The 23,724-nt window shown below is 40.3% G+C and overlaps 1 protein-coding gene across 1 annotated transcript in view; it reads left to right on the top strand.

The window, feature by feature from the left end:
* Positions 1-168: 168 nt before the first annotated feature.
* KANSL1L (KAT8 regulatory NSL complex subunit 1 like) overlaps positions 169-23,724 on the top strand; it is a 62,323-nt gene continuing 38,767 nt past the window's right edge. Inside the window, exons 1-3 of the mRNA XM_085065691.1 lie at positions 169-338; positions 6,510-7,627; positions 22,128-22,269. Coding sequence (XP_084921817.1) covers positions 6,540-7,627; positions 22,128-22,269 — 1,230 coding nt within the window. The 5' untranslated portion in view covers positions 169-338; positions 6,510-6,539. The remainder of the gene's footprint in view (positions 339-6,509; positions 7,628-22,127; positions 22,270-23,724) is intronic.

Raw genomic sequence — 23,724 nt, 5'->3', positions numbered from 1 at the left:
CCGCTAGAAGTTGCACTTTGCCGGAGCGGGGAGCAGCGCTGACCCCTCGCTCCCACACGGCCCTGGCGCGCGGGGGGGAATAGGGGCGTGGTGTCCCCGCGTCAGGCGAGGCCCCGCCAATGGCGGGAGGCCACGCCCCCAGCCCGGGCCACGCCCCCCGGCGCCCCGGATTGGCCGTGCTCCTCCCCCTGAGGAGCGGGAGAGGCTCCGCCCCGCCGCGCTGCGCTTTAGCTGGGCGCGGACTCTTCAAGAGCGGCAGTGCGAGCCGCACCGGGCGCTGTACCGCGCTAGCCGAGGGCGGCGGCGGCGCCGCTGCGGAGAACCCGCCGGACGCGGAGGCAAGCGCGGGGCGCGGCGCGACGGGGCGCCGTGAGGCGGCTGGGGCACGGAGGGGCCGGGAGGCGGTTGGTTCCCGCGGCGGGAGTGGCGAGTGCGCATGCGCGGGGTGGGGGCGGGGCGGAGGTAACGGTCCGTGCGCGCGGCTGGGCGGGGCCGGCAGCTCTGAGGCGGGGGCGGGGCTCGCGCGCGTGCAGGGGGCGGGGTCGCTCCGCGCCCTCCCTGCGTGTTCCTCCCGGGCTTTAAGCATTGGATCGAAACGTCTTGCTGGCAATTAACGTGCACCTGCGGCTACGTGTTTCTTGGTTTCGGGCTGACTCTGGGCGAGACTTCCTAGACTGCAGACCGCTTACAGAGCGGATACTTAAGATAAAGTAGTTAGCAAGGCTCGGGGCAGCAACTCAGATCCAGGTGTGTCCCGCAACCTGCCTTGAGAGTTCCTCTGTACTCCTGAGCTAGTCTTTTATCTATTTTGTCAATTTCCATCCACTTTTTGCAAGCGTCCTGCTTACAAAATGCTGAAGCATCCCTCCCCCCAAAACGTAGCGGTGTTATTCCGTACCTACCCCTCTCCAATGGAAACCGAACTAAAAATGGGAATTTTCAATTTCCAATTTGCACTGTGAACCAGTTAAAAGAAAATATCCAAATTACTAAGGTATGCTTTTTGTCAAAGGGTAAATATTTTCTTTTTGTGCTTACTTTAATAAAAAGCAAATACTGAAAATTACACTGAATAAAACCTGGTGGATGTACGAGCTCAGAAAGCAGTCTGTATGTCTTAGGACTCTCCTGTGGTATTGGTCAATGGTTTGAAATCTTGGGAAATGTCCTGAGGAGCTTAAATTCCAATCATCTTAATTAGTGTCTTAAGAGCTGAGTGGGTCTCATGTAAGACCAGGTTTTGTGGCCCTCTTTTCAAAGGCTGAAACTCAAAAATATCACTGAAATGTTGATATGGACTTTACAATGGATCAGAAAGTGTTGCAGATATTTATGTTAGAGGCATATGTACAACCTGCTTACAGAGGCACCTATTGTACTACAAAAAGTGTTTAACATACATTAAAATTACTTCAGATGTTACTTTGCCAATAGGCTGTTACAGACTGAACAGGAATTAGTTGATGATGTGGTAGTAAACTTGGAAATTATATCAATTCTCTGTTCAGAAACGGATATGAACAAGGAGGAAAACAAACCTATCCCAAGATATTAATGTCATGGATTTTATCATAAATTAATACTAATGAGTTCCACTTGAAGTGTCTCCTTTTTGATGTTTTTTTTGATTGAAACTTTGGGTGGTCTGTCTTAAATTGAGTTCTCTTAGTGTTCAAAGAGAGATCCTTTGCAGGGGGGATGTTGTGCTGTTTTTTGGTGGTAGTTCTTTTTTTTTTCCAAACAGGAGGAATTTGTGCTTATATCTTCTGGGGTGTACAAAACACTGGAGTTGCAGTTTTCTCTGAATAGTTGTGCCTGCACAATGAGTGCTGCTGAAAGTTGAGACTCCCCACATAATCCTGTTCGGTGTATAGGTTTTTTCCCAATCTATTAATAGATCAAAATACTTAAATGCTTAAATGCACATCATGAGTAACTGGTCTGCTTTTGAAGTGAAAACAAAAGCTGCCTACTGAAATGATTTTTTTTTTCTCTCTTAAAGGCTAGTCCCAGGTGTGGTAAATATGGACTTCTTTCCTTTTTCTTTTATACTCCTAACCAGGACATGCCCAGAGGGACCAATATCTTTTTTGTGGTTGTTGCTGCAGAGTATTCGGTGAGAAAATGCAGACTATGCTATTGAGCTGTTCTTGCTATTCTTAGAAATCACTGTGATCTTGTAGATTTTTTGAAAATTGGTGGCGGTAATTTAAGCCTGAGGAATGCCTCCCACCAGGCAAGGCTTGGAGAAGCTGGCCAGGGTCAGGTCCTGTCTGCTGCACTCAGCTGAGGCAGTGCTGCAGTAGTGCCTGTCTGCCAGAGCGCTTTATTTTTGTCCAGTGATTATCAGGAAGGCTATTCAAGAGGAGCTGGGGATTACAGGACAAACAGCACAAAGCTGTAGGAAACCAGGTTTTGTCAGTTGTGTTGTAGTTTGCTCATGTAGCTGCACTCTCTTCTGCAGGTTGTCTCTAAGAGGCCTTAAAACAGGTTGAAATACAGTATTTTTAACCATTCTTGCTGAGATTAATTTTGGGTGTTTCACTAGATGCTGTCTGCTGTCAGGGACTTTGTTTTTGAAATGCCATCTAGGCAAGGAATAAACAGTGGAAGTTGGCTTGTCTGAAACACTGTTAAACTGTGAATAAACTGTAAACAGCCATATTAATTTGAAATGTTATGTGTAGGCTTCTGAGTTTCAAAGCAAAAAGAAATAATGAATGTAAAAATCTCCTCCTGGTCTCGAGGAATCTCATTATTAAGAAGAAAGTTTCAGGTGTTTGTGATGAGGAAAGATGACTCATTTTACAAGGAGAAAAGGCTGGTACAGAGGAGCCTTACAGAGCCTCATGCAAGTGGAGTTTTATTGTCATTGGAAACTAAAATACCACAAACAAAAAAATCCACTAAAAGACAAAGCAATCCTCCCTCCAAGCAAAAATCCCCCAGAACATTGTCTGCACTGTTGTGTAACCAAAGTGATAGTGTTATGCAAGGGGGAGAAGAGGCAAAAAGTGAAAGGACCATAAACAAAAGCTGAGAAGGGAGGGAATGCCACCCTGTGTGCTGGGTCGTAGCTGGGTTTTGTTGTGTTTCTTTGAATGGGGTGCTGCTAATCAGCAACATGAAGACACTAGTTTCGGGATTTAGGCAAATTTCGTTGAGATGAGCCTGGTGGAAAAAGGGTATAAGGCGGAAGAGTCAAGGGAGGACTCAGAAATTAGCAGAGGTAGAGGAGCAGGAGTTCCTGGGGGATTAGGAATCTGTAGCTGCACTGATGGAAGGGAGCAGGGTGCGGGTCGGGCTGTGGTAAACTTCAATTCCCAGCTATATCCTCCTGGGTAATTAAGGCATTTGAGAAGGATAAACATAAAGTCACTTTAAACATCAGTTGCTGTAGTGTGCATGTCTGGTACTTGTTTCTTCCCTTTCCCAGTACTTATTTAATGTCAGCTTTTCTTTTTAAAATACCTTTTAGTCTTTCAAGTGGAGTGTTTATCCAACAGATGAAATGCAAACTGTTTGCCAGTTTAGCAGTATTTTAGCTGTTCTGGTTTTGAAACCTCGAGTAATACACAATGCAAAAACAAATCCTTGCAATTGTTTATCTATAACAAAAAAGCTTTTCCCAGAACAAAAATACTCTTCCAGTATACCATTTTGCAGAACTTGTCTTCCCTCCCCCATTGCCTTTATTTTTTTTCCCCCCTCAAAGATAGGTTTTGGTGTGGAAACTCAGGTCCAATATGGGTGGAGTGAAATTATTTTTGCAGCTTTCTGTCAAAATGAAATAAAATGTGTCAAAATGTAAATTATACAACTCTTGTCAAGCCAAGTACTTGTACTAAAATTTGTTTATAAGTTTTTCACAGCTGAAACTTTGTTTTGCTCCTGTACCTATGATTTTTGCGTGTGTGTGATCCTTCTTGGAGAAATACCAAGGGCTGGAGACTGTCACAGTACCAGCTTTTATATAGTCTTTCTGATATCACTGTAATGAGATGAGCACACCTGGATGTCTCACATGACTGTCTTCAGGGAAGAAGCATTGTGTGAAATTTGCAAGTTGCTGGGTAAGGGGTTAGTTGAGTGATTTCCCTCTTCAAAAGCATTTTACTTAGTTTTTAGCTATATCGTACTTTAAGCATGCTCTGTCAGGCACTCCAAATTAGTGGTTTGTCAATGCTGTTTAGTTCAGTGTTTGTTTCCACATGAAGGTACTTTTATTTCTTCCCCACTTTCCCCTAAAAGAGTTAAAAAGAAGTCCCCCAGACTGAAAAAAAAATACAAATTAATAATTTGCTAATGGTATTCATTGCAATTTTGGAAATCTGAAACTGTACCAAAAGCGTATGTGGTATTTGAGGGAATCTGATCAAGTTAAAACACAGCACTATTAAAGTTTTGTGCTGCCAGTGCTTTGAATAACCTGTGTCTTCATACAGGTATGTGATCCACATCTCCAAATCACTTTTTTGCTTGAACAGCAGCTCCACTGTGTGTGGATGTTTCCTGGCTTTCAGGAGTTGCAACCTGTGCCTGTTAAAGCACTAGGACTAGGGGAGGTAGATAGTAAAGTAGAACAGTTACAAACATTATTGCTGGGTGCATGTATCTACCAGGCTGATGGTGTTTTTCTGGGAGAGCTTCTTGGAATTCCCAGGGAGAGGTCAAACACAGGGACTGCTGAGTTTACATAAACCCTACAGAGGAACTGTTCAGTTCTCTTGCCCTTACGTTTTAGCCATGCAAAATTGCTCTGACTTGCTATAGTTATTTGCTGTATGTTAAGCGTAGGGAGGCATTTGGTGTCTGAATCCATACTCCTTTGGATTTACAAATTCTCAGGCCTGCTGTCTTTTTCAAGAGGAAAGACATGAGTCAGCCAGGTGCTGAGAGCATTGCCAAGTCACCAGAGCCTTTAGGATTTGGGGCTCCAGTTCTCATCAGTGCATTTTCTTGTCTGATCCAACGGGGTTTTTCCTGAACAGCTGTCCACTGGGAGGACTTTGTGCTGACCTCCTTTGTAGGCTGAAGTTATTGGGTTATTTATAAAGGTTAAGATCCTGGGGCTTTTAACGGCATCATTTAGGATTAGCAGTAGGACTACCAGACCTGGCCCCAGTGATGCTAGGTAGGTGATGTACAGAGATGAAAACCTCATGGTTGAAGTACACATGGAGCAATGAAAGCTGAATAAAGCATACAGAGAGTGGTAAGGCTGGAGTACTGGAGCCTTTGGCTGTGTTTTGCTTCATGTTTTGAGGGTTAAGGAGCAAGTATCCCAACTGGTATTTCTCATCTCCCTAGGTTTCCACATGTCACTTTAATGTTTGCGCCTTCGGTGTAGAAAACCTGTAATTATACACAAGCTAAGGCTTCAGACAGATCTTTTCTTAAGATCCATATGTGGCAGCTCCGGAATCATTGACCCCTTATGGGATCTGTGTCTTGAAAATTGCTGAGCTAGGCAGTTGCTTTGGAGATCAAGGAAACTGGAGACATGAAAAGGAGGGCAGTGGAAGTACTGCTCAACTAGTATCATGCTTCAACAGAATTTACTGTGGCATTACTGTGCTACACTCAATTTTTCTACTGCTCTTTTACTGTTTCGTAATGAAGAACTGAACTTACCTTTCAGGCTTCTGCAGGCCATGTTCAATTAAATAATTCATTTGGTTTATTTAACCATGTCCTAAACAAAGCTGTAAGTACTGTGCAAGTGATTCCTGCATGGTAGGCTGTGGAATAGATACAGTATGACTTGGCAGCCGAGCTGTTGACAGGAAGGGATGAAGGGTGACACACTGGTCTTTTGATCCCAAAGTCTGGGAACCCTTTGTTAATTGGCAAGCCACAAGCAAAAGGATTTGTCAAGGAGAACTGTCTTTTCTCAAATTGTTATGAAAAATATTCTGTATGTATGATGCAGACAATGTTGACGAAAAAAGAATGGGATACAAAGGCACAGGAAAGAATTTTTTTTTTGCTAGGAAAACTTTAGAACTTAGAGTTTTCTATTTTGAAGCTATTAGCCTTGTTGATTGGTTTCTAATATGTATTTATAAGAATATATAATAATTAATCAAATGTTTGCTTTATATAGATTTACAATAAATATGTTTCTCCCAATAGTGCCAGTCACATTGCTCATGGTCACGTTTTTCAGTTTGGGCAAGGTTAGATGACAGTCCTGAACTTTCTTTGGTCTTATTTCTCAGACTGTTAAGATCAAAAATGAGATGAGGTATGAGTAGTTACTCCCCTGAGAGGTAAAGGATTTCATTGCACAAGGAATAGCCTCTGAATGAAATAACGAAAAAAAGCCAGAGAGAGGGTTCTTGTTTGACTTGGGAGGGAGGATAGGCTGTGATTTTTAGATAATGTCCTTTTTTATAGAATATTTGAGTAATGTTGAAATGTTGAAAGAATGAAATGTCTAACAGAGTTGTTGTATTTGTACTGTGTTATGAAAATGAGAAAATTTACATGGCCCGTGTTATTTTCAGGTTTGCTGTAAACTACCTACCGTAGCTATAATGACACCAGCCCTCAGAGAGACAGCAACAAAAGGTCATGGTATCCTCTTGTCACCTTCTTTGTCCTCTAGAGCTATGGAGTCTGATACAGCTTTGTGCATGGAAAATTCCAGAGCAGTGGAAGAGAAGATAAAAGAGGACTCCATCGCACAGATTACTTGCTCAGTCCTGGGGTTCCCCACTGCTGAGCCCAACCTCAGGAATGATATCTTCAGTGTGCAGCATTTTGGTTCACCACCATCCTCCAAGTGCTATCAGTCTGTCTTGCTAATGAGTACAAATTCTGCGTTTAGCAACAAAACTGGTAAGCGAACGAAAGGAGGAGAGCCCGGCTGCTCCAAGATGAGAAAGTCATTACATAATGGTGCTGACACATTATTTGGTCAGATTAGTCATTCAGAACCTGAGCAACAGGTCAAAGGGGCAACGTTGTCAGAGACCGCATCTCCAAACTTGGCAGGAATGCAGAGACTTTCATGTTCAAGTGTAACAGAATCCAGTAATGCAGAAGAAATGCAACTTTTAAATGGTAAATGGTACAAGAAGAATGGGGTTTTGGGGAGGGCTTTGGAAGTCTGCACTGAAACAATACAAGGGGATTTATTACACCAAATTCTTCACGGGCCTTCAGAAGGGATTTTGAGCTGCACCCAGGAGGACATGTATGCTCGCTTACTCCAGTGTGTCACTAAGCAACAAATGGAAATCAGTCGCGCCAAAAGAACTCAGAAGCGTTTACAAATGCTCCTGGCAAAGCATGTTATCAAACACTGTGATCAGCAGCTGAAATGCTTTGTGAAACATCAGCTTCAGAGAATGAAGGTTTTCCATGAGCCAACCAGATTTTTGAGCAATTGCTCCCTCAGATGCACTGAAGGTTGGCCAGAAAACAGCACAGCTACTGTGGAGAGAAGTTCGAGTGTGGACATACAGAACGGAGTTAGCACTGCACCAGGCGAAATCCGTGGCTTTGCACTTTCTACTGGAGGGCTGCTGTGTCATGTGGAGAAGGACCTGGACTCTGATGCAACATGCAGCAGCTCAGATGAAGATGGTGAGGAACAGACTGTAAGAACAACTGTGGAAGCGTAAGTGTTGAATTCCTGCTTAGACTCATGTGCTTCTTACTTATAAATCAGGATGGAAGGGTCTAGACCTGCGTATTCCTTCTTGTGTGAGTAACCTCGCTCAATAGATTGTCCTACTGAAACCAGCGAGACTGACAGTGTGAGCTCGGTTTGGCAGAAAGTAAGAACTTCTAATTAATGCATTTAAGGAGCAGTTGCTTTACTAGATTGTGGAGAACTAGAGTTTGTACTGCACTTATCAGTTTGCACTGCATCAATACTGCTAAAAATTCAATACTCAAAAGGTGCTGTAAATCAAATAGTGATAGCTGTAAATACTTTGGGCCAGAATCAAAAAATAATTTTAATTTTACTCTGGAGTTATTAAGAATTAGTCAATGGCAGAATCTTGAAATCCACTGTGATGTGATAAAGAGTAAAAATAACCATCTGGTGCAGATGTCAAGCCATCCAGTATTTGGTGGTCAGTATATTGGAGAAATTTTTGTTCTTTAACTTATAATTTTTTAAATGTTAATTTACTTACTGAAGTCACTCTGCAATTATGAATGTAGCTAGCAGAAGTGGTTTTATTGTTGCCAGTATCTTTTTCTGGAAGAACCAGAGGGAAATTCTTATCATTAACTAATACTGTCTTGAGTTGGCAGGAATCCTGTCAATACAAATTATGGTAGCTTTGAAAATCAGTGGTGGGTAAGAGGAGATAGTAAAATTGCTCTCTGATGATGGTACAACCTTTTTTTTTTCAGCTCTACCTTGCGACACTATTAACACAATCTCTTCAGTCAAGAAATTTTAGAAAGCAGTGAAAGGATGGCTGCTCTCCTCTTCCCAAAGCTAGAGAGACCATGTCTGAAGGTTTGTTAGGATGTAATAGTCAGTCCTGTGATACAGGGAAGAGAGCAGCACACAAATTCAGCAGATGGGTAGGAGCTTCATGACACCCACATTTCTGGTGGGCTCTTACAGATAGATAGTCAGGACTGGGTTTGTGATTCCTAATCTTTTCTTATACCCTGTGCTGTTAAGAGTGTCTAGAAAAAATAAATTAAAAAAATACTTAAAAACACTTACTTCCTGTTCTGCTTCCTGAGAAGCATAAAGCTCAGAAGAAAACAAGTAAGCTTCTGAAATTTGAAGAGCTGTGCCATGTTATGTGTTTATAGCTTCAGTTTAGCAAGGCTGTATCAAATCACTGCTGTGTTCTGCTAAGCTCTGTACGTCTGAAAAACAGATCTACAGAGAAGAAAAGGTTTTCATTTTCTTTCACATCTTGTCAGAATGGTAAATAGTCCAGCCAAAGCATAATGACTTGCCAGCTAAGTTAAGATCACCTAAAATATTTTAGTTTGCAAAATAATTATTCTCTAGAAATATTTTAATGAAAAACATTATTTGGGCTCTCACCAGCGTAGGAGAATCCATATTCTTCTCCTAACTGATATACTTGAACTTCTGAGTAATAGCTCTGCCTCTAGGATTCTTACTTTGTGATTGAACCCGTAAATGAACTGAAAAAGAGGACTCTTGAGAAATTCTTGATTCTCGAAGGGTAGTGGATGATGTAAAACTTGGACCAGAGTTTTGTGTGATGGTTTTATTTTTTCTTCCTGCCAGGGACACTTGAATTTCTAACTCTGCCTGCGAGTCCTTTACCTTTACTCCTTCTTGTGGCTTTTGGAGTTCCTTATGTTATCTTTCCGCTTAAGGCTTACTCAGTTTGCTTTGTTGCACTGATGAAAAAATCCACAGAGGATTATTAAGTGCAAAACCAGCACCGCTGGCTCGGGAAATCCCCAAGCTGCTGTTGCTGGCAGCTGAGGGAATGTTCTGGAGAAGCACTGCTCCCTCCATGCCTGCCTGCACTGTTGTAACAGCATTATCTCAGCCAGGGCTAAGAGACAGGAGAACTGGGTAGATGTCAGTCAGACTCTAGTCTGACTCAGTGCAGCCCTTTATTTTGGGTTGTGTATTTTTCTCCTTTTTTTTTATGTTCTTACTGATGAGCTGCAGTCCAGCAGCAGTGGCCTTGCTACATTGGCAGGGAAATAATCACTGGCCTCTGAGGTGTACTGCTGGGACAGCAAGCTCAGAGTTAAAAGTAGTGTGTGATTTAAGCAAAAGACTTGTCTGTGTGCCTAGGCTGAGGCAATGCTTGAATTAATGTTGCAGTGAGGACAGGCTGTCTCTTATTTGAATTTATCTGTATCTTCAGCTTGGAATGTTTTTCTTTATTTCTCCAACCTTCCTAAGATGTGCCTTTGTGGCTAAAATGCTGCCCTTTCTCGTCTAGGTAACAAAGGTAAACTGGTTATTCAGCAGCGCAGCTGGTGAGATTTGCTGTTTCCTGCGCCTTGGCACTTTAAGGCCCTTTGGATTGCCTTTCATCTGGATAAAAGAAACAAAGTTAATATCCATATTTATTTCTGCTAAGTGGATTTACATATTTTGAAATGCCTTTCTCTCCTCAGGAATTGGCTCTAAATGCTTTCAAGAAACAATGGGATCGTGTAGGTGAGAGAATATTAATTTCCTCACCTGTGACTTTATTTTTCATACTGAGGGCTTTTACTCTGAATTCCTCTGTGATATTCTTCATAGTACTTAACGGTAGATACTATAAGGTTCAAGTAATGTAGTGATGAATGGAAGGAATATTTTGGTTTTGCCTATATCTCAGTATACCAATTGCATTTAACTTGAGTGTATAATCACGGTGGTGACTGGTCATTGTGATCACTGCGGTGTTTTTCATCCTTTTTGTGGGGGGAGGAGGTGTCAATCCAATGTGCAAGGCAGGGAGGAACCTGCAGTTACCGTGTCTACCTGAGAACAGTCTGTTTCCCATCAGGAGGGACAAGTTGATTCCAGCTCCAATTCCTCATGCCGGGAAAAAAACCCTGGAGTTATATTTAGCATTTTGAACCTGTTCATTCTCATTATCCTGAAAAGAGTTTTTCCCAATGAGTGTTGACATAATCTCTTCTGAGCTGTATCTCAATGCTTTGTGGCTCAAGTAAGATTGTCTTTATCCATCTATTTCAATACCTTTGTTGTTTAGTTGCAAATAGCTGTTGTAAGATACTTAGACCGTTGTTCCTGCCTTACATAGATCTGTACTCAAGACAAGAAAGATCCTTGGTCTGCTGGGGAAGGCAATTCACAGTACTTACTGAATTTCTGTAGTTCCTAGAGTAATTGAAAAGGCTCATCCCATTTCAAGAGCTTAAAACATGTTTTATTCTTTTGAGTGTCTACTAAAAAGAAATACAAAAAAATGGTTGTCTTTAGGACCTTTGTCATTTTACTGCTGCTGTCAGCTCATAAATGTCTTTAGCCTGTCTGTTTTCATTGCACCACATTTTCAGCAGTAATTTGTAGTTTCTCAAAGGCAGCTGTTTGGTGCTGCTTGCTGGCTCCCTGGTGCTAGCAACCAGAGCAGACAGAGGGACCAAGGAAGGCAACACAAAGTTGACCATGTGTAATTCCTTCAGGAATTCTTGACTAACACTGGAAATACAACATGGACAACATTTCACCAGCTGAGTTTACTTGAAACTTGCTGATCTTTGTGGTTCATGAAGATGAAAGATTATACGTAAATATAGTCATAAATTTCAAACAAGGTGAATTGGATGTGAGCTCAAAAGTTTTTCAACAAACACAGGTCCATTCTGGGAGCAGTGTGTGTATCCTGCTAGGCCAACTCCGTGTTCTTATTGATGTGTTTTCTGTCTACCTGTTGTGGTAAGAAGTCCAATAGACCACAAAGAACTCTGCTGCTCAGGTGGCCATTTGGGAAACCTTTACAGTTGCAGGGTGCAGAGTTCTTCTATGTACAATACATGTATGATTTTCCAGAATCAAAAGATACATCACAGGAGTTATAACTACGACTATAGTAAAACTATAATTATGACTAATTATATAATTTATATATATATATTATACATTATAGATTATAGATTATATATATTATATATTATGTATAGTTATAGAATTATAACACAGGAGTTATAATAACGAGCTGCTTACTCCATTAAACATGCACCTAATCGATTAGACAGAAAAACTGCATGCAGTAGATCTGTGAAATAAATAGCTCTTTCTAGTAATGAGAAGATCTGTGCTCTGTTTTCCCAGTTCTCCTTTCACTATCTGAATACAATCCTTTTGTATAATTTGATGGGATTTTTTCCCTCTGAGATGTTTTCATGATTTTCCTTTGATTTCTAAAAGACATGTTTTACTGATTATTCTCCAGCAATATCAAGCCTCATGAAGACTCTATGCCCACAGGGTTCATTGTGCCTGTGAACTTTTATAATGAAGGTGAAGAGATAATAAATCTTCTTTTTTTTTTCCTGTTAGATTGCTAGCTGGAAAGAGAAGATGGGATATCTGCTTTTAGTACAAACACATGATGGGGAGGGGAGCATTAAGGCAGAGAGCATACAGGAAGGAAGAAAACATTATGACTAGTATCTCCAGATCTAATCTGTTTGTTCTTGATTGTTTTTCATTTTTCCTGGCATTTTTTGTAGTGGCTAACTGAGCAACATCAATGCAGTTCTGCAGGCCTGGCTATACATAGCACTGCTTAAGGGAGAGGGTTTATTGCAAGTCTTTGAGCCACGTTATAAAGGGAGGCTGTTTGTTTTTGCAAGGTCAGGTCCTAATTTTCCACACTAAGCTGTAATTTCACTTCATACCTGATACGAGAACTGTATTATGGGTTTGGGAAGGGGAGGAAGAGAGTCTGCCAGGGCTAAATGCTGCTCTTAAGCACAAACACCAATTTGTTTCCAGTTTTTAAGACCTTTTTAGCTTCTAAGTCCAGGAAATGTCTTATTTGCATAGAAGATTAATATGAAGGCTCTTGAATAAGTATATATTCAAATAATATGCTGATTTAAGAATGTTTTATATGTTGCTTTTTCAAGAATTCCATTCTCTCAATTCTTGGCTCCTATCACCAGGATATGGGAGGAGAATGAAAGAAAAGAGAGCTTTACATTACCTTCTGTTTTCACTCTAGGGATACATGTATTATTTCAAAATATATTTAACCTCACTTGGTTGGATTTCCATAAGATGGATTTATAACTTCTTTAGGGTCCCACATGCATTTACTGTTTTACTTTAGAGATCTCATTTACAGCAATGAAAACTTAATGTTGAGCAAGACTTTGTTCTCACAATATCAGAGTAATGTTCCTGTGAGTGAGAATCCTGATTTCTAACCTGTAATTACATTAATATTTTTGCAGCTGCTGAAGGCAAACTGAAAGGTTTTAGTGAAAGGCAGAAGGTTTGACAGGTTTTAACCTGCTAGGGAAACTTGGAGCTGGGAATGTCAAATCTTTTAAGTTAAACAGGTGTTGAACTCATATTAAATAAAAGCATGGCATTACTCTTCTTAATAACTGTCTAATGCACAGTCAACATAGTGTAGTAGAATAGCAAATCTAATAAGCAGACTCATATGTTTACATATATAACCTTGTATGCTTAATTAAGTTGGAGACAACAAAATGGTGCTTGATGCCAACTGCTGATTAATCAGTGCTTTATGACTAGCTTTTTTCTTTCTCTAAGCTGTGAAATATGTTTTAATTAAAAGATTTGTTTACAAACAACAGCGAACTGTCTTTATAACTTCTTGTAAAGCAAGGGTAGTGTTATTCTGCTTCATGGCTAACATGGATTTTGTGAGAATTTACTTCAAAGGGATACATCCAATGCCTTTGAAAATCAGCATACCTGGGCCCCTGATACAGGAAATCATTTAAATGCTTTCCTTTTCACATGAAGTAAAAAGTGTGCATAAAGACTTCCCAAAGTAGGAATGCTCTCTTCTAACAGAGTTTCATTCATACTGCTAAATATGGATTAGGAATGTGATGTTAGATGTCAGATTTAAATATATTGACCTGTGCTCTTTTTTATTGAAATGGCTGTAAATTATTTTATTTTCATCCATGCACTATGCCTAGCTGTTATGAGTCAAAAGAAGTTTTCTGTTGGGGAATTTAAATCAGTTCAATTTTCAGTTAGCAAACCTTTACTGTTTCTGGTATTGGGAAAAATCCTGAAGATCTGTATTTGAATATATGTGCACTATAAACTCCCTTTCTTCCCAGGCCATGGAGTAGACAGAGCAGTAAAACTCGGTGAAATTCAATCCTAGGCTCCTACAAAACACCCAAATACCAAACTGTTCAAACTTACCTTCATTACATTCCCCGCCCCTTGTTCCTGCAGACCGAATTGTGGGGGTTAACCTCAGAAGGACCTCCATCCTTGCCCAGCGAAGCAAACAGCCAAGTTCTCTTTGGTTCCTCTTCTATTACTTTATCGCAGCACAGCTTGCTGCAACTGGAGGAGGCCTGACAGCCTGGATTTCTCCTGTACCAGAGTGTGCCATGACCCCAGGCAGGCCCTGTGGTCCCTGCTGGGGCCATGCCACTGTGGGCTCCCCACCTGGAGGTTTGACACTCAGCACAGCCCCTCTGCAGCTTCCTTTGGAACCCACACGTGGGGTGGGTCCAGGCCTCAGACACTGAAGCAGGACCCCTGCCAGATGTGCCCAACTACCCTCCCAGCCAGAGGAGCACTCTGCCAGCTCTCCATTAGCCCCTTCCCCACAGCACTCCCCATGCAAGGAATGTTCCCAGCAGTGGGACATGGACATCAGTTTGTGGTGGTATCTTTGGTCCTGCTATTACTCTTTTTCACCTGATTTCTCTGACCTAAGATAGCCCCTCCTGACTCTCCTGGCAGTCCCTGCTGGGCCAGTTTGGCGCTGCTCTGTAGGGCTGTGTACCCCCTCCACTACCAAAAGCCTGTTGCTGATTTCCAGTGCATCTGGCATGAACCTTCCCAGTTCAACTGTTAGTTGTCCAGAATGTCTCAAAAAAGAATATTGTTCTTATACATTTTATATTGGAATCTGATACTATATGTATCAGATCTTATAACACACTGAGTTATAAGATGGAGTTGGAGCTTACACGAATACCATACCCACCTTTTCATTGTAAGAATATACATAAAAATTTTAGAATAAGCTTCAGTGGTTGGACATCATTGATACGCTGCTTGGGTGCTGTCGTAATGTTCCTTTTGCACAAACAGGTTTTGAAGCTAGCCATTGGAAAGATTCAGTACTGTAACAGATCCTTTAAGGAGCTGAATTTTTAATTTATTCTGTCCCTAAATTGAGTTAACAACTCAATGCAAGTGTTACAGTTCAATTGGTAATATAAAACGTCAGTAGTACTGTGATTCTTATACAGAAACCCTGCAAGCAGGCAAATACTGACTGTGGCATCTCATCAGTTTGGAAGATGTGATTTCTCAGACGAGGGAGCATATGTACAGCGCCAGTGAAATTCTTACAAAATCTCTCCCTTGCTAGGGTGTCCAAGCACAGAGACTTTTCATATTTTCAGTTTTCTTCTACAACCTTTTTTCTCTGAATTTTGGTTTTCCTCTTCTCTCCTTCTCTTTGTCCCTTCTCATTTTGTGGAAGATGCAAAGATTTGATTCCATTACTACTTAATTCCTTGCTACTTAATTTTTTCCCCCATGAATTTTCTCTTTGAGGGAAAATCGCAGCTGTGGTTGATTACTTCAGGTGTTACTGCATAAATTCCTCAGGCATGATGGCATAGCAGAAATGTTCAGCTGGATACCGTTTTTTGACTTGGGAAGATAAGGTGTGTATTATGTGTTGGTATCAACATACACTATTGGATCCAATTCTGAAAGCATTAAATGGCCTCAGTGCGTCAGAGATGGTGGTACCAGGCATGGGTGCCAGAAGTTGTTGTCATGAGCAGTTGCTGATGTCTGTAGATGATAGGGACAGCTGTAACCCATGTTTTGGGAAGCTATGGAGAGTTTCAGAGGATAATGTCTGACAGGTAAAAATTTCTGTTAAACACCAAAGGAGATCGCATCCTGGAATGCTCCAGAAGAATGACCTGGCTGCAGATCTTCAGAGAGATTGCAGGCTAATTTTGAGTACCAGGAAAAATCCCTTGATTTTTTGGAGTGGGAGTCGCAGGCAGAGGATGCATAGCTTAGTTTGGTGCTGGTTATCCCAAAACAGCAGCATATTGCTCCTGGATAGTCTGAGCAAAGGCTGAGAGTAAACTGCCACAGTAAATACTGTTTTTTTGTGTAGTGTTGATTGGCTATGATACTAGAGGGCAGATTTTGTTACCATTTGTTTTAATCTTTTTTGCACTCAGGAATGCATAGAAGAGATTGCATTCGCAAAACAGCACTCACTTTTTTGGGTTGTTTTAGTTATGTAGTTATTATGGGTTTAACAGTTAAGTGATCCAGGGGAATTAATACTTTAACAGCAACTGAAATTAGTTCATTCTGAAAACAAACATTATGTAGGCGTGCTGGAAGAATTAGTCCTTGAGAAAGCATTTACGGGTCATTTCATAGTTGGACATACTTGTTCAGCCATTACAAGTGTTGACGGTTTTGGTTGGGAGAGGGCACACTTTAATCTCATGAGTAAAATCTAGATAAAGTTATCTGAAATACAAGCATATCTGAATTCATTTAATTTGAATATTTTACATTATATCATCTTCTAGTCTTCATAGGTAATCTCTTATTTATTGTCAGTGTCTGCAGAGAGAAGAAAAATGGACGTGTTGAATTTCTCTGGCATGTTGACCAAAGGTAGAAGTCCTGGGTCTGAATTAGTGGCTTGCAAGAAAATGCTTGTATTCAGGACAGTTGCTTTTTGGGCTTTTCCATGTGTAGTCAGAGAACTGGCTGTAATGCCAGTGGAAAATTAGGGGTGGCTGAGGAAGTTCACAGCTTTCAGCTCCAGTCCTGGAGGGACTCCCACCACACTAGTATGCTGTGGAGCATTTGTGATAGGTTACCATGTGGAGAATATTTTGTAATTTTGTACAACTGAGTGAACTTCCCAAGAGAACTGGGGGATGAGTGATTTTTTCCAATGTTTCATGAATTTCATGGTGAGTCATATGATGTCTGGATGGGATTTAAAGACTGGAGAACCTTCTGATTTCTTTTTGACTTTCAGTTTCCGGAGATCAGTTGTTCATAAAAACAATAAACTTCTGCCATTGTTTTCAGTGACTCCCCGTAAGTAGGATGATTAGCTCTTTATCCTGAGGATAGCGTCACTCTGTGGTTTATGAGCTGCTTCTTGCTCCCAAATACTTCACTGCTATGTGATTGGCAATAGGCCTCTGTTAGCCCAGGAGTTCCTAGTAAGAGAAGATGAACCAGTAGTAATAGTAGAGGTCACTTTAGGACTGTATCTTTTGCCAGCTGGGTGCCAGAACAGTGTGAATTAAACTGAAAGGAACATCACCTAGCAGAAAGAGCAAAATACCCCATATGGAGAGACCAAGCAGAAGTGTAAGTGTGAGGGGATGTCAGGAATAATGGCTGTTCTTACGTTTAATGAAGAATTTTGGAATTGGAGGATTTTTTCCCCACCCACACTGTGCTAGTGCCTTGCTTGTGTGTATTTAAGAGCCTTTTGTGTGTTTTTAAAGCCTTCTGAAAGGTGACTATGTTATGTGTTGGCAAATGCGTTTTTTGAGTTTTGATGTGGGTCTGTTGCACGCGTGCTCCTTTCCCATTCAGCAGGAAGCATCCTGTCATTGTCCCTGCAGACATGTCATGGTAGAGCATGCTGCTTGTTCTCACTGGGAGTTACGAAGCTGGGAGTCCTTAGTTCCCTTTTAATTTTCAGCATTTAAGACACTTGTGGAAAATCTTGCCATGGTCACAGGGCTGCGCATTCTAAAATATTCTTCCCTGTGCTCACGATACCTACTTGAACCAAACTTTCTGGATACTTCTATCAATCCCAGGTTCTGTGTGTGTTGTGCATTTTAAACAACACTGTGCTTCTCCTTCATAATTTATACACTGTTTTCAGGCTTATTGTTTTGTTTGCTTATAAAAATAAAATGTCTTAAACATTTAAATTCCACATCCTCTCCTGTAACTAAAAAGAACCCAAACCCACACACAAATCCCAAACAACAGTGTGTGTAGCACAGCAATTTTATCCTGGTTAGCAGTTCCCCTTTGCACTCAGTTAGGTTGCCTGCATTTGGTTTTGGGTTTTTTTTTTGAGACAGGCTGATCTTAGCTATTGGGAAAACAAATCTCTCCCAGAACACAATGGAGGCATTGGAAATACTTGAGGGTCCTGTCGTGTTCTGCAACATTGGTTTGGTTATGTAAAAACATGGTTTGTTTTCAGCATTTCTCTTTGGGGGAAGATGAAAATGCTAAGGGGTTCATCTGTATATTCTGTTCTTAGGCCATGGTTGAAAATTTCCTTCAGTTCCGGCAACAGTACCAACTGTAATAGCAGTACTTAGTGCTCTTCACTTACCTCTTCAGTCTTAGCAGAAGCAAGTAGGTTTGATGAAATGCTTATACTGCCTCTGCTGTTGCTGATCCCCAGCTGAATTCTTTTCCATACTTTGGGATGTTCCAGTACAGCCTGAATGTCTGCTCCTAGTTACATTTTTGATCATACTTGGACTGTCTGCGTTTGTGTCTGTGCTCCCTGTGCCTTATTCTTCTGCATTTCTTTTCTTTCTTTCTCCTGCAAATTCTGCAGGATTCGCCCACAGTCCAACCAAAATAGAAATGCAGGTGGGTATTTCACATGGAAACAAGTTTTGACTCTAATGCAATTCCAAGATGTTTTTCTAGGGCAATTTAAATTAGATGTTTTATTAGTACAAAGTCAGTATTGCTCTGTTCTCTGCAAATTCTAATAGTCCTGGATGAATATCCTGTGATCATCTATCTGCAGATTTAGAATCATTGCAAGAGAAGTAAGTTTATATGCAAATTTACTATTCCCCTGTACTACAGTACTGAACATGAGAAACTTTGCCAGTGTAACGTGGTTTATATTGAGTTGCCGGCAGAAGAATGAATTCCTGTGGAGGATGTATGCTAGAGTCAAAAGCACGGAAACCAAGTAACGAGCCTTTGCGAAAGGAGCGCACAGGAAGTGGGACAGATAGAAACTTCTTTTTGCTTGCCTCATTCCCAACGAAAAACAAGAGCAGGATCTTCTACTTGAGCACCTGCTTCTGACATCCTCCTTCAGTGACAAGCCTGGTTATTTTTGTAACTGCTTGTGATTGGTTTTTTATTGTTTTTTTTTCTTCCCTGGATTTGTAGAATTAGTGAATTCACTGGAGCCACATTGAAACAACTTCCTTTACTGAGTGAATGTTGAGCTTTACTCCCTAGCATCCCAGGAACAGAGTTACAGGTTTGGCGTTTGTTTCAGGTTTGATTTATTTTTTTTTTTAATTGCAGAAATAGGTTATCATTTGTCACTGAAGTGACCATACTACTTAGCATGCAAACAGCTCACTTTAGGAGTGGGAGAATAGCTTATAGTGGTTTTATCTTCCTTGGGAGTTATAAGCTTTAGTAAAAAAATTGTGGAGAAATAGACTTAAAGGCAAAGATGGTAAAAAATAATGCAAGGTCAAACAAATAGGAGTGACAGGGATGTGAACAGAGTTCGGCAGTGCTTCTGTCTCTTTATCCTGTCTACAGTGTATCAAAACTGGGAAAGGGATCTAGACTTAAACTTGCTTCAGTCATGCTGCCTCTGAAGTTAAAATTGACCATGGGCAACTCTAATCCATGTCAGCGTGTAGCTGCCCAAGTCTTTGAGCAGACACTGGGCAGGGGCTGGCAAGAGAGGGAAGCTAAAATTTCTTCCTTTAGCCTGAGCATAAAATGTTTGTGCTTAGTTCACTGGAAATCTTTTCGTAGAGTGGGGTCTAAGGACATTGTTACACAGTGTAATTAAATGCTGTTATTTTAATTATATAATAGAATTTAAAGTCTTAAGAAATACTTGCATAGTGTTTTAGCCAAATGTACATAATATGTTTAACAGTGAATGCAGTTGATTCAAGGTTAAATGCTGTGCTTAAGGGAAAAAGAAATGCAAACTCATTTTTGAAAAATAACTTGTGGTGCAGCTTTGCAGAGGATGCTTGTTGTACCTGTAATATTAAATAGATTAATAGATTAACAAATATTAACAGATTAAATAATATACAGAGGTTACAACATTTGACAGTCCTGCTATTTTCAGCTGTGGTTCGGTATTGACTGTGATTGCCTTATGCAATGCTGATTTCATGCAGTGTAGGTGACATAAGACCAGTTCTGGCTCTTTCCATTCTGCTTCTTGTTTCCCAGCTGTACAGGATACCTTGCTTTTCTTCTTATTTGCTGCCTGCTCCTACTCGGTCTGTTCGAGGGTAGCTCACCTCTCTCCTCAAACTGTTGCATCTGGCTTGGGAGGTGAATCTGTCCGTGTGATTTGTTTCCTTTCACCTCGACTTTCGTGTTACAATGCCCTGGTTTGTGGGGTTTCATTGTTCATTTGTTCAATTGCCTTTTGAGAAAGGAGCAGAAATAAATACCTCAATACTCCTGTTGGGTTTTTCTCAGTTATCCTCTTTATTCCTCTTTAACTTTTTTTTTGTTAAAATTATTAACTAAGGGGTTTTTATAGACTTTTTAAACAGCTCTTTCTTAGGACTAGCTTTTTGCCAGACCAGAGTCCTAAGACAAATCCTAACTATTCCAGCCACCATGCTTGTATGAGCACATTTAATTAAAAACTTGGAATTCAGATTCCCTCCCTTTCCCAGCCAAGTGTATTTTATGACTTTCAGGAGTCCAAACATGCAAAACCTGTCAATTGCAGAGAAGTTCTTGTCAGGAAGACCTGGTTAAAGCATAAGTAATCGTGACTCTTTACTCTTTGCTGGTAATGGGAAAATAAAGAGAAATTAAAAGAGGTTGTCAGAAAAATAGATTTTCATAAGATGACTACGTAATGCCTTTTTTACTAGAGGAAAATTACTAGTAGAATATGTAAATTGTAATTAATTTATTATTATATATATTTACAGGGTGTTTTGAGTTTCTTTTTGCTAGTAATCCATGTTGCTTCCTCATAGAATTTGGATTTAAATAGGACATTTCAGTCTCCTGACTAATTTCGTATGTTCATTTTGTCTATGTAGGAGAGAGTTTAAACTGGTGATAAATTATGTGGAAGGATAATTAATGTTAAAAAGGGAGGAGATTATGTATTTTAGAGGTAACCTACCAGAGAGTGTGTCTTGTTCTTACTATTTATGATACCTAAACTAGACTGAAAGTTCTTGAATTTTGAGTTATGTTTTATAATATTAACCTTGAAAATATTAGGATTCTCAAATTTTATGATTTCCCTACTCATGCCAGGACATGTCTGGCATCTTCTGCAGGAGGCTGTATTACCTTTCTTTGTTGTTGAGGTAGTTTACACAAAATTCTGTATGAAACAATTACACTTGAGTAATGTTCCTGTGCCAGTTCATTGGTATCTGTTTTTTCTTGTATCTTTTGTGATACTTCAGTGCTCTTCATTGCCTGGGGAAAAGGAGATCATGTACTCTGCATGTGCAAAACTTACAGTGTCATCAAGGATTTAGATCCAGTAATTATCCCAATAACTTGAGGAAAAACACTTCTTTTTCAGAAGTTTGATTTTTGTTTTTATAGTTCTTTTAAGTTAGCTGTGGCAAGCTACTTGATGCCTTCACTGGGGAAAAAAAGACCTGTTGTTTTCTCTAAACAAATAAACAAACTTAGTTAATGGTAGGATAGTAGTGGAAGTTATATACTAAAATAATGCATTGTGTTATTTGTGTTGCTTAATCTTATTGAATATTAAGGTTATTTGTTGCATGTTATGGCTTCATCATTCATTTGTTTAATATGTAGGTTGAGTAATGTTTGCTGATACCAGTGATGAATTTAGCGTAATAAAATTAAGGTGTTCACAATTTCAAGTACCAGGAGGCATATTTTTTGTGTTACAAAAAGCACTTATTTTTAAACAGCAGTAAGAGTGACCTGACTATACCAAAATAACACAGGTATTTATAAAACAGCTTGAATGAAAGAAATCTAAACTACTTAGTTGATTTTTTGGGCAGTGACCTGATATCTAGCTGGTAATTGCTGGGAAGTGTTTTATTAGATTCCAATTGTTAGCAAACAATATTTGTGAAAGCTTGTGGGAGGAAGTATAGTGTAAGAGTTTGGATTCTTGCTGGTAGAGTTACTGGAATTCTTTACACATCTGTAATCAGCCTTCGCCGATATAGTTTAGTAGTTTATCCAGCTCTGAGTTTTATAATCTAGAACAAAAAACTAGCTTAGTGTGGGAATAGCCAGTGAGCATGGATTGTACTGGTTTGGGCAAGTTCTGTTGCTACAGAAATAAGCGGATGTGAAACTGGATGGGTATAATCAGATATCTTTTGAAAGCAACTGAGATGCTTGCAACATGAGGCGGAGCAGCTGTCAGAAATGTTCTTGTGCAAATGTGGTTATCTTTATTTTTGGACTAACCAGCATTTTGTCTTTACAGCAGCTATACTTCTGAATGGAAGTGGCTTGCAGACAGAGCTAGAATTGGCAGCCGTTGGACATGGCTTCAAGGCCAGATTTCAGAACTAGAGTACAAAATCCAGCAACTAACTGACCTTCACAGACAGATACGTGCCACCAAGGTATTGTCTGTAAGCTCATAAATGGGCTTTTTAAATCATCTTTTGACTGTGTTTCTTGTAACATTTATGTATTTGGTTCCTTGTTGCTGTTGTTGTTTTGCCCTAGACTTCTTTTGTCTGTGCAGGTTTATCACCTGCAGAGTTTAATGGGAAAGACATCAGAAGCTGAAAACTACTATACCCTAAAGGCACCAGTATAGGACTGGGATTTGGCAATTCTTATCTTTGTATCTCTGATAGTGATTTTGTTAGTGGCTTTCAGGGGCCCAGCACACAGTACTGCATTTATCACGCTGGCTTTTCCCTCTGCATGAGAGGTGAGATTGGCTTTTCAGGTGGGATGGCTGGTTATTCATTTTTGTATTGTGGTCTTTCAGGGTGGGTTTTTTGTTACTTGCAGTGCATGTTTATTCTGAGGATTAGCTGGTTAATGTTTGTACAGCACTTTGAACAGGTCAAGGATTAATTATTACTAAAATTCCAATGTCTGTAATTCACGTACTAGTTTGTGTAAGTAGAACTTGCTAGACAGTGGGAAAGTGACATTCCTAAACCATTAGTAATGTAGCTATCAATTTAATGGGGTCCTCAGGTCATTCTCACATAAAAGAAGCCAAACCTGAGGTAGTGTGCTACTGGGGGGTTTTAGAGGAGGGCTCTTTTACTCTTCATTGGTGAACCTCAAGTAGATTCTGTGGTCTGTGTTGGGGTCAGATAAGCACAACTGAGAGGAGCCAGAAGATGCTTCAGAGTTTATGTGGCTGAACATGAGACTTATGAGGGAGTTTAAAAGGAGAGGAAAATCATCTCAGAGAGCATTTCCCTCTGAACACATAAAGAAAAACTATTCTGTCTTCTCCTTTTGCCCTTAAAGCCCTTCTTTTCGTATCCAGCTTGTCCCCAGTCAGGTTTTTCTTTACAAGGAATTGAAGAACCTTTGTTTAAGGGTCTGTGAAAGGAGATTTTGTATTGTGGTGAAGGGTGAGAATGCCTGTGTTTTGGTGTTGTCCTAAATACCAGATTCATGCACACTGTTATACCCAAAAGCTGTCAGCGTTTATGATGAGCTACAGAAGATTGAGAAATAAATATCAGAGAAATAGGAGGAAAAACATTCTTTAGTCATGCATTTTCTTAGGATTAGGTGGTATGTTGGCTTGAAGCCAAGTCATCTTCCTGGTGGAGATTTTTATTGACATTCGTTTCTGAAACTTCATGTCTGTTTTACCAGCTGTGGTGTTTAGTGTTTGGCATTGTGTCCCATAGTGAAGGAGGCACCTATTTTCTTCACATGGGATTTTTTTTTTTGTGTACACGTTTATAGTACACCAGTGCAGCAGCTACGGAAGGACATGTGGGCTGATTGAAGAGCTTTTTGTTTTCATTTAGTGGCTGCAAAGGAGTTACACAATAGCATTAGAATTTGTATGCTGTGTTTAATGGTTTCAGAGTGTT

This window comes from Lichenostomus cassidix, chromosome 7, assembly GCF_008360975.1.
Source record: "Lichenostomus cassidix isolate B80296 chromosome 7, HeHo_3.0, whole genome shotgun sequence".
Taxonomy (NCBI): domain Eukaryota; kingdom Metazoa; phylum Chordata; class Aves; order Passeriformes; family Meliphagidae; genus Lichenostomus; species Lichenostomus cassidix.
The sequence above is the reverse complement of the archived record's forward strand: the minus strand, read 5'-3'. Positions and strand labels throughout refer to the sequence as shown.